The sequence below is a fragment of the Cajanus cajan genome, chromosome 11 (genome assembly GCF_000230855.2).
Source record: "Cajanus cajan strain Asha chromosome 11, NIPB_CcT2T_4, whole genome shotgun sequence".
Taxonomy (NCBI): domain Eukaryota; kingdom Viridiplantae; phylum Streptophyta; class Magnoliopsida; order Fabales; family Fabaceae; genus Cajanus; species Cajanus cajan.
Genome location: NC_138527.1, coordinates 5,929,510 through 5,940,762, shown reverse-complemented (window position 1 = coordinate 5,940,762; position 11,253 = coordinate 5,929,510). Strand labels below are relative to the sequence as shown.

At 33.6% G+C, this 11,253-nt stretch overlaps 1 protein-coding gene across 10 annotated transcripts; it reads left to right on the top strand.

The window, feature by feature from the left end:
- Nucleotides 1–282: 282 nt before the first annotated feature.
- LOC145953063 (uncharacterized) lies at nt 283–10,933 on the top strand. Of its 10 annotated transcripts, none has more exons than XM_083066654.1 (5): nt 283–648; nt 2,465–2,633; nt 3,569–3,793; nt 4,649–4,922; nt 5,314–10,933. In XM_083066654.1, exons 4-5 carry the CDS (start codon nt 4,710–4,712, stop codon nt 5,413–5,415), a joined length of 315 nt encoding a protein of 104 aa, XP_082922780.1. In that variant the 5' UTR covers nt 283–648; nt 2,465–2,633; nt 3,569–3,793; nt 4,649–4,709; the 3' UTR covers nt 5,416–10,933. The 10 variants fall into 10 exon arrangements, 2 of the variants coding, with proteins under 2 accessions (XP_082922780.1, XP_082922779.1); XM_083066653.1 differs by having other exon boundaries at nt 290–648; nt 4,652–4,922; XR_014430621.1 differs by lacking the exon at nt 5,314–10,933 and having other exon boundaries at nt 297–648; nt 3,566–3,793; nt 4,652–5,108.
- The last annotated feature ends 320 nt before the right edge of the window (nt 10,934–11,253 follow it).

The following is an 11,253-nucleotide window of genomic DNA, read 5'->3' as shown; positions in this document are numbered from 1 at the left end:
AATATAAAAAAATATAACAACTAAAATTTAATAATATTTAAATTAAATTTCACTTTTAATCTCATATTTATGTCATATAAATAATAAAATAAGTGATAAAAAATAAAAAAGAAATTAAATAACTTAATTTAATTTAAATATTATTAAATATAAATAATGATGATTAATATTATAATTTTAATAATTAATGAATCAATATTAATAATTGTAAATTTGATAAAATTGGAGAAAAAGAGTGTAATTTTTAAACGATACAATAGATATTATTATCTAAAATATGGGTTTTTGGGGTAAGCAAGTGGTTTGTGCATTTTGTTGGTGCTGAGCCTGAGGTCTAAAAGCTAACTACAGTTCATTCACTCACTGTACTGCAGGGAAAGCCTTTTACTCATAAATATGACGACTCCATATTTGAATGGTAATGTAATGTTGTTCAGAAACCACAAAAATAGATTTAGAGCTCGAGGAAGTTGATCAAGTTGTTTTCTCTGTAATTGGCCCTCGGAGCATTCATCTATGCGGTTACTATCTTGCCACTGCCAGAGAGATCTGATAACAGTGATCACAGAGGAGCGGGTAATGCCAGCATCAACAATGGTGATGATGGTGGAAATAGTAATTACTAACATGAGTCACCCATGGATGGTTGTATGACCCAAATTTATAGTTCTCACATTCTTAAAATGAAAATTGTTCTTACTAGAGTCTAGATATGTCCCTTATATAAGTGTGTTTTAGGAATTTAATTATGAAGCACTGATTGTGTAAGGTTTTTTATATTATCTTCTAATCATAAATTGCTATGTATTGTGAGCTTATTGTTTTTTATCATAAATACTTCAAAAGTTATATCTAGGACGATTCTTTATTGACTAATAGTGTTAAAAATTTACATTGATAGTGCTTAAAAATCAAACTCACATCTTAGAATTATTTAGGGTGCTTGATTTAGGAATGGACTGGTTACTGTTCATAGTAATTGCTTTACTTGATACCTCTCTTTAAAACTAATTCAAGGAAACTTCTGTTTTCAGAAGAAATTCTTATTATCAAAATTAAATAACAATATAAATAACCATAAACAGATTATAAGATTTAAATTGTTAGTTTTGGCATGTGATATTTGGAATGTCAAGGTGGCGCTCCTTTCGTGTGCTAAATTTCATTCTGAAATTTCAATGCCAGCCGGTTATTGTCAAGTATCAAGTGAAATGACGATTTATCTGTTTATTTTGAATAACACATAGAGTCTAGTGACAAGCACAGATTGATTCACATATCTGGTTGACTTTTATGGATCTATGGCTCTACACGGCTTTTGGCAATGCACCCTTAGGTCCTTGAGTGAGGGTGAGAGAGATTCATTGGTGATGGTGGTTTCTTTTTACATTATCTTTTTTTTTTTTTTTTTTTTTTTTTCTGTTTTAAAACCACTTGTGGATGTTCTTATGATATGCTAATGAACATTTTACATCTAATCAAGGCTCATAAGATACTGGCCTTCTGGGTATCATATTTTGGATTGGTTACTTATTTACTTAATTTTAAATGTGAGATTAAGGACTATAAGGATAGTTTTATATTAGAGCTCAGCTTTGATTTCTTACTTGTTTATTCTAATATTAGATGTGTATACCAAGGAATACAAAGGATCATCCCCACATGCATGCCCTTTGCTTATGATATGATTTTAGTTGAGGCATTAAGAGATCTTAAATCTAAACTTAACTTTGGAATCAAAAGGATTAACTCGAGTAGGAGTAAGATAGAGTGTATGCATTGCAATATTGGCAAGATACAAGAGGAAACTGACTTGTAGGTAAAAATTGGAGAATGTAATACCGCAACTTCCTATGTTTTAGTATTTAAGATCAATATTACAAAAATGATGGGAAATTAATGATGTCACATTGTCACCTGCAAGATACAAGTTGGGTGGTTAAAATGAAGAAAGGCATTGAGAGTTATTTCAATTTGTAATAGCAACATATCTGCCAAGCTTAAGGGAAAGTTTTATTGTAGTGTTGTATGACCAACAAAAATATGAAAAGGGATTTTAAGATAATTAATTTAGTCTTGATACAGAAAAGGGCGTGTATGAAGCTGTAAGAGGAAAAAAACTCTATAAGCTTCAAACTTTCAGTGCATGAAAATAACATTTTTCAAAAATAAATGCTTTTTAGCAAGTTTCTGCAGTTTGTCCAAATACATTGATTATTTTTCTAACAACTTTTGCAACAGGTGTAAAAGCTTTGGATATTGAAAAATATTTAATTACATATTTGTTTGTGACTACCTATATGCCACCTTGATAGAGGATTTGTTCCTTGGTTAAGTGCTTTCTTTCAATCACAATGTTCTAGAAAGTAGAGCTTAAAATGCCCTTATGTACTACCTTTTTTTGTGTTATTTGCAAAGATTTCTGGTTTGGTTGTTAATCTGTTTTGTCTTTGATATGAAGCAGGGAAACTGAAGCATGGATAAAATACTACCTTCCTCTCAGGTTGATAACAGACAGGGTGAAAAGCCAAAGAAGAAAAGGAAAGAACGGTCTAAGGAGGAGGTGCATCTGGTTGCTACAATGCTACTGATTCTTACCATAACAATCTTGTTAATCTGCACACGGTTAATGAGTGAGTTTTTCTTAATTAACTTCTGTTTATAACTGGATAGTACTTGTTTGCTGTTTTTTTTTTAATAGAATAACCATGCAACATGATATATATTTGGTAATGAAGAAGGTAAAAAATACTCTTCATGTGCTGCACATGCAACAGCAACTCACAAATCAGTCTTTTCAGCAACAGAGATACCATAATTGGTGCTTATGTTAGTAGTACAATTAGGTTGGCCATCCTAATGAAATTTTTTGAGAGAATACATGTGATTCACATTTCACAGGAATTCTGTTAGGGGCCTAAATATAGAAGAGTATGATGGAAAATATTAGAAGAGTTTCCCCCAAAATGGACCAAAAATGGAATTCTAGCCACGATAATACCCTCTATATATTTCCCTTTCCACATAATAGGCTCCCTCACCCCATAACATGTCTAATTATCCATGCACACCCTCATCTCATTATCAGACCTAACAAATTATACTCGTTGTGAAATATCCACATGCTTATACAAGTATAGCAAAGGAATTTATGGTTCCCATGGAATTTACCTCAATATAATATGCACTTGGTGCTTCATAAAATTGTGCTCTTCTGCCATCTTTCTGCAAGTTGCAAGCAACTAAGGTGTTCTTTCCCATCACTTAATATTAACCAAATTTACAAATGACTTTCAAAAATAGTCTACCATTTCACAATTGAATACTGAATGAAACCCCTTCAATGCTAAAAGAAGTAAAACTTGAGAGGAATTCTCTCTCCTTACCAATGAATTTATGCATTTACTTTCAATGAAGATGTCATGTTGAAATTGTCCAACATTCAAAACTTCACTTTGTTTTCTCTGCTGCCATTTCCTGTGATTTTATTTTATATTAAACTTGTGTCATCCTGTTAAAGAAAGAAAAATGAAAATTTTATATCTGATATGCTTGAGCAAATCAGCAGGGATGTTAATATTTCAGACAACGTTGCATTGCCTTCTGCTGAGTCGGATCCTAAAAAGAGTAGAACAAAGAGGAAAAAGAAAGGACAGGCAAACAACAGTGATAATGGCTTTCATGAAGATATCATCCAAGAGGACAAAGCCAACAGAGATGCAGCAGAGTCCCAGAATCTGATTCATAATTCTTTTGAAGATAAAGAGCAGCATCAGAAGCTAACTAATGAGAAGTACATGCTTTAATTCTAAAATTGAACTGGTGACAGAATTAATTTTATTAAAAAAACCTGTCAAACTAGTGAACATTGAACAAGTTCAAACATTTCCAAGACTATCTGGGTAGTTATATCAATGCTGACTGACTTGAATTGGTTCAATTTTTTTATGCTTTGTTAAAGCATCTATAAAATATCCTTGTTCCTTTTAAGTAAGAAGCAACTAACAAATAAAATTCCTATATCAAATTGAAAACAAGTTGATTTTGAATCAAGCAGTAAATCTTGCCATACTGCTCAAGGAATATATAATAGAAAGGAAGCTAAAGGGGAATAAAATATAAGGAAAAACAGCAATTAACAAGGATAAGTGCCTTGCTAGTAGTAGTTCTAATATAGGTTAAAAACTTAGAATAATAATTCAAAAAACTCATGATTTCATGGCAAGTTAATTAGCTATTATTTGATAGGGTAGTGATAAGAATTAATACACAACTGAAGTGGGACTGCCATTCAGGTCTGCAAATCCTGGGAGCAGAGGATAAATATTTGTCTTTTTTGTGAATTAGCAGCAAACTGACAGAAAAATTGAAGAGTTGCTCATTTAAAGACACAACCTAGTACATGGGTTATTTGGTTTAGAATACATTTAAGAAGACAATTGCCCTAGCTCCTTGGTCAGTATCAATATGAATTTTTCTTATTTTGCTGAATGGTGATAAACTTATTTCTTTACGCCATTTTCACTATTTAAGTTGTGTATAAAGAGCTCTTTATTTTTTTGTGTGTTTATTGTCTACTTTTAGTCTGAGACATACAATATAACCTATTTTGTGCAATCATCTTAGATTTTTAATTTTTCTGGGGCAGCAGTGCAGACAACAGTGGTCATGACTTCCTTGAGGATAGAAAAGTTAAGAAAAGGAAAAAAATGGGTAAAAGTCAGGGCAATGGGGAGCTTGTAAATTCTGATATGCCTGTATCACTATTTGTTGAGCAAAGAGGTGAGACTCAGATGACGGAGGACAGAAGTAAGAGGGAAGATGCAGAGCCTTCCCAAGTTAGAACATTGTCAAATGGACTAGTTATTCAAGAACTAGAGAAGGGGATAAAAGATGGAAAAATTGCTGCTTTGGGGAAAAAGGTAGTTCATTTAAATGATTTTAAATATTTGAGCAACCAATTCTATGAAATCAAACCAAAAGAATTGCTAAGCCACTAGGATTAAGTTAGTGGTGAGGGGTTCAGCAGTTTACATAAGGTCATACCATGACAGATTCGAACCTCATTAGCACCATTGTATCAATAAATAAATAAATAATGAATTCCAGATTTTGATTTGACTCAAATAAGTAGTGTTCCTACCGTAAGTCCGCTGTCATCGTTAGGGTCACCGCATCCGAGGTATTGTCCGCTTTGGCGCTCGTTGGGCCGTCACGGTTTTGTCCTTGAAATTTCGCCTTGGTAACACCATTTACTTTAACATTCTGTTACCTGGATGAATCTTTTAGGTTACTTGTATTAACTTTTTTCAGGAAAAGGAGAAGTTATCGAGGGTTGGGATGTTGGCCTTGAAGGTAGTCATTTTGACATTTTATCTTTGTTCTTTTCCATCGTCCAGCTTTTACTTTTATTGAATGAACGAAATGCCTGTAATATCGTTTTTAGACATGCCCCTTCAGTAAAATTGAGTCATTAGTAGAGTATAGGCAAAAAGTATTTGAGATAGCTTGAAATTTATTGAAAATAATAAAACTTAGTGACATGCGAGAGTCACCGAGATTTGTAATTTTCAGTAAAATTGAGTCATCAGTAAAGTGTTAGGCAAAATGTATTAGAGATTACTTGAAATTTATTGAAAATAATAAATCTTAGTGAGATGCGTGAGTCACCGAGATTTGTAATTTTTTAATGAATTTCAGCTATTAATATAGTGTTAGACAAATTATTTGATATTTGTTGAATTTTGTTGAAAATAATAAATTTTAGTGAGATGCGGGGAGTCACTAAGATTTGTAATTTTCAATGAATTTCAGCTGTTAATAGAGTGTTACACAAAATATTTGATGTTGCTTGAATTTTATTGAAAATAATAAATCATAGTGAGATGCGAGAGTCACCGAGATTTGTATTTTTCAGTAAAATTGAGCCATTAGTAGAGTGTTAGGCAAAAGGTATTCGAGATAGGATTAAATTTATTGAAAATAATAAATCTTAGTGAGATGCAGGAGTCACTGAGAGTTGTAATTTTTAGGGGTGGGCAAAAAAAACTGAACTGAACTGGTGGTGAACTGAACTGTACTATAAAAAATTGAACTATTTGTAAAAAAACTGAATTGAACTGTTTAAAAAAAAAACTGAACTGAACTGAACTGTTAGAAAGTTAACTATACTGAACTATAAAACTGAGCTGAATTATAAAAATTGAACTATTTTTATAAAAGGATAAAAATTAAATGTGTCTAACATGTTATGTCTTAATGAATTAACTCGATAGTCTAATAACCAAAACTTTAGAAAAAAAGTGATAAAAAAAATTATATCAATTTTATCGAACCTAACAGATCAATTGAGCTATGTTGGACCACTTATTTTTAGGCTTAAAATTCACTGAGTTTGTTTGACTTAATTTTATATTTTTTTCTTTGAAAAATTTAAATAAAATGGAAAATAAAGTAAAGTTGGAAAATGTGTCCTATTTTGATAGATCAATGAGTCAAAATTGCTCAATTCAAAATATCATAACAATTCAGTGCAGTTTAAATTGCAGTTCAGTTCAAGTTTTTATAGTATAGTTTAGTTCAGTTCAATGACACAAAAAAATAGTTCAGTTCAATTCGTATGAACTAATATTTAGTTTAGTTTAGTTTGTCTGAACTAATATTAAGTTCGGTATAATTTTTATAAGTTCAGTTCAGTTCATTTTGCCCACCCCTAGTAATTTTCAATGAATTTCAGCTATTAATAGTGTTAGACAAAATATTTGATATTGCTTGAATTTTATTGAAAATAATAAATCTTAGTGAGATGTGAGAGTCATCGAGATTTGTAATTTTCAGTAAAATTGAGTCATTAGTAGTGCGTTAGGCAAAAAGTATTAGAGATTGCTTGAAATTTATTGAAAATAATAAATCTTAGTGAGATGTGGGAGTCATCGAGATTTGTAATTTTCAATGAATTTCAGCTATTAATAGTGTTAGACAAAATATTTGATATTGCTTGAATTTTATTGAAAATAATAAATCTTAGTGATATAAATAGAATTCGTCTCCACAATTGTGGATGCTTATACCCTTTTTTTAAAAAAAAAATAAATATTTTTAGCAGTGTTTTATAAATTGTATCGGACCTGCCGGTCAGACTAGTTGAATCGGGATCCGGTAGTGCAACTGGTTCGAATCTTGAGTTGGATCGGTTATGCATTGTAGACACCCAATTTCGTCCACGGGGCACACAAATAAGAAAACAGACCTCTGTCATGAAGGGAATGAGCTCCCGAAGCAGGCAAACAACAAGATAGGACATCAGAAGGCCTAAAGGCCAAATAAGGTTGTTTTAGTAGCCCGGAACGGGCTGTTCCAAAATTGGAACGGGCCGTTCCGAGGTTCGGAACGGGCCGTTCCAATATCAGAACAGGCTGTTCCAATGTGACGAAAACACCTAAAGATCCAATACTGGAACAAGTCGTTCCAATACCAGAACGGGCCGTTTCAGGCTCTTTTAAAAAGGCTAAAAATTACATTTTGGAACGGGCTGTTCCCAAATTGGAACGGGCCGTTCCAAATAACAAAAAAGGCTTGAATTTGTAAATTGGAACGGGCTGTTCCGGAATGGCAATTATGTGTTAAACTTGCCTCTGGAACGGGCCGTTCCGATTTCAGAACGGCTCGTTCCAATACACTAAATTAACACGTAACGGCCAGATCCAGAACGAGCCGTTCTGATTTTGGAACAGGCCGTTCTGGTCCCCTTCCGAAGGCTATAAATAGGAAGCTTGGGCTCATTTCTAAGGGACCTAAAAAATTTCGTTCAGCACTCTTTAGAGCTCGAAATTTCTCTCTTTTTCTCTTTCTCTCCTATTGCATTTCTTGAGTATTGTGAGGCATTTGTGTAGTGTGAAAGGTTGTCAAAAAGCACCTACAATTTCCATATTGGAAGATCTAACAAAGCTTGCTACGAGGTATTTTAATCAACCTTCTTCTCTCTCTTTTATTTCTTATCTTTGATAAATATTATTATAATAAAAGCAATCATGTAGATATTTTAAAGTTAATTGTTTAATTTAAATTTCAAGCATGTAAATATCATCAATAAAAGGGGATTTAATATTATATTATTATTGTTTATAATGTTAACTTCGTCATAGGGTACCGATGAAGGGCGTTGTAGGGGTGCTTAATACCTTCCCTATACGTAACCGACCCCCGAACCCAATTCTGGTTATCAAGACCATTATTGGACCTTTAAAAAACTTTTTCTTTTTCCAATGTTTTGAGTAAAATATTGGTGGTGACTCCATGAACCTATTTTAAAAATCATTAATTAAGGATTAGTCTGGTGTCCGGGCATTCCTTAATTGATGATATTTTCAAAAGGATGTCTAAACCATTAGTCGCGAGATCGAAAACTTTCGGGTTGCGACAGATGGCGACTCCACTGGGGACGTTTAAAGAGGGTCAGACCCATTTAATTGATGAAGTTAATAAAATAAAAATAATAATTTAAATATTTTGTCCCTTTACTTTGTTTGTTTTATTTGTTTGGCTTTAATATTTGTTGCCTGTTTAAATTCTACATCTTTTTGAATAAAAAATTATACATAAACCTTTGCACACAACAGTTCCCCCTACACCCGGGGGAATGAGGGTATTAAACATAGGGAGTGATTGACGTACGACCGGCCCATGTTTGGCCTTGGAGCCTGCGAGCCTTGTCGGAAATCACACTCAAGGTGATAATTGGTTACGCTAGCCTGAAATATTGCGACAGACCTTAGAGTTTGCCAGGTGACGGCGACAGAGATACTGGGTCCCTATAATGGGGGCACCTTGGGAGCCTTGAGAACCAGTGAGATTGGAACCATCCTATACAATGCACTTTTCTTGACCGGGACCACAGACCAATGATTTGAACACGATCGTTCGTGGGTGTACGTTGATTGAGCATGTGTGTGTGCATTTGTTTGTATTATTTTGTTCTAATAAGATGGATTGAAATTTTAAAATAAACAAACAGATATAAAAATAATAAAAAATAATAATAAAATTTTATACCCCTTTGTGCATTCTTAGGTCAGCATTCCATTAACATCATACAGGTAGTTTCCTTTTTGTAAAAAAAATCAATAAAAGAAATCTCATCTTTACCATGCATCATTCCCCTTTAGATAATAGAAACATGATAAAGATTAGGCAAAAAAAAATGACATGCATTCTAGATTAGCTCATTAATTTCATTCATTTTATTTTATTAGCTAAGGAGGATTAGGTTGCAGTACGTATAGAAAGTTAAGAAAAGTGAATGCTCTGATATACGGCAGTATCTGTGCTATAAAGAAAAACCCAAATCAATTTCTTAAAAAATACTATGGTTGGGCCCTTGCTTCGATATGTTTGTTGAAGTAAGTCTTCTTAGAATCTAATATAGATTCTCACTTAATACTGTCGAAATCTATTTGAGCATTCACAAATAAACAAATCAATGAGACTGATATTTATTATTCTCAACTTTCTCTACATTCTGCATTACATTCATCCCTCCTTGTAAAAGAATAAATGAGAATAAAAATGGAAATTAACCTATGTGCGTTAATCGAAAGTAATGGAAAGTAAGCCATACATAAAGATTTTAGGGTAAAGAACTCCACAATCATTAAGACGTCAACTCTTGCCCCAAAGAGGATAAAGTCGTGTCGTACAACTGTGAAATCCAAGCGAAATAGGAGAAATGACTATGAATAGATGAATCCACACTCCTAACGAGATGCAAGCTAATAAAGGGAACCTGAGGAGGACGAATCCCTCAAACACTAAGGCAAAGTGAATAGAGCTTTCTCAAAAGTTGATTTCAACAAGAGATAAGCATTGCTTGTTAAGAAGTTGCTAAAATGAAAACCCGCAAAGGGCGTTCTACGAAAAAAAAAACACAAAAAGGGGCAATGTTTGTTCAAGCTGAAAATCAAGAGACAACTTAAATGTTCCTCTTGAGAAGCAAGACTCCATGAAAAGCTCTATCATCACTTCTACTCAGGAAAGTCTCAGGATATGGGTTGACAACACCTTCACGAGAGAAGAAGCCAAAGGACCTCCCTCTACACGAGATCTTCTAAAGTGCCACATCCAAGCAAGTGGAGGACTAGCTCTACAGTCAGATGACCTAGGCCTCTCTAAGGAGCAACCTCCTTCTACTTCTCTGTGTATGAATCACGAACTCGGGGCATGCCCGGGCCTTCGAGCTATATTAAATGGGCACGTGTAAATTAAAAATTCTATTTTAATGCCATACATTTTTCTACTTCGTTTCTCTTCTCCCTCTTATCTACTCTAAGCCTCGTCAGCAAACCTTAAATGAACAAGTACATTTGAAATAAGGACGTCATTAGAAACAATGGCTTAATACGCAATAAAAAAAAATACATAAAGATCAAACAAATTGGGCATGACTTGTGGATAAAGGTCCAAATGAAATCAGTGTAAGGGGCATCCCCCTTCAATGAAGAAATGAAAAATGATCACAAATGCTGCAAAGACAAAAGCCTGGCAGGAAACCCACTAAGGGGGCTGCGCAAAAATTAAGGCAAGGTCTGCTAGGAGATCCACAAACAAAAAGGATAGCCTAGGCAAAAGTGAGGATCAAAAGAAAAAAAAAAAATGTCCGCTAGGGAACACATCTCAAGTAATCTAGGCAAAAGTTAGGATAAAGCAGCATCCCGAGCTGAAAACCGAAAGGCGGCTCGATAAGATCATTTAATCAATATGCAATCCCAAGTCATTGCTTAACTTTGAAGGAAATAATAAGCTAACGCGGAAAATGATTTCCTCACTTTGAATGTGCTTGTTCATCAGCCTAAACCATTAGCCTATCTCGGCCAGCCATTCTTCTATAAACCATTTTTGAAAAAAAAATCATTTCTACCAAAACTTTTACAATATATATATATATATATATATATATATATATATATATATATATATTTTCTTCCTCTCTTTCCTCTTGACCTATATGACATTAAGATAAATTTGAGAGATACACGGAGTATGCACAGTGAACACTCACAAGGAGAAGATGGAGGTGTCCTAGAATAGAGTCTAGGCACACCTAATCTAAGGGCTAATATATCATATCCGGTACGAGCGAGAGGGCTAAACTACACAAACCTCAGGTTCAAAAAAGCAACACTAAATTCGACACGGCTAAAAGGCTAATAATCCATGTCATTGATCAATGCGCATAGATTAATTTCTTGAAAGTAAAAT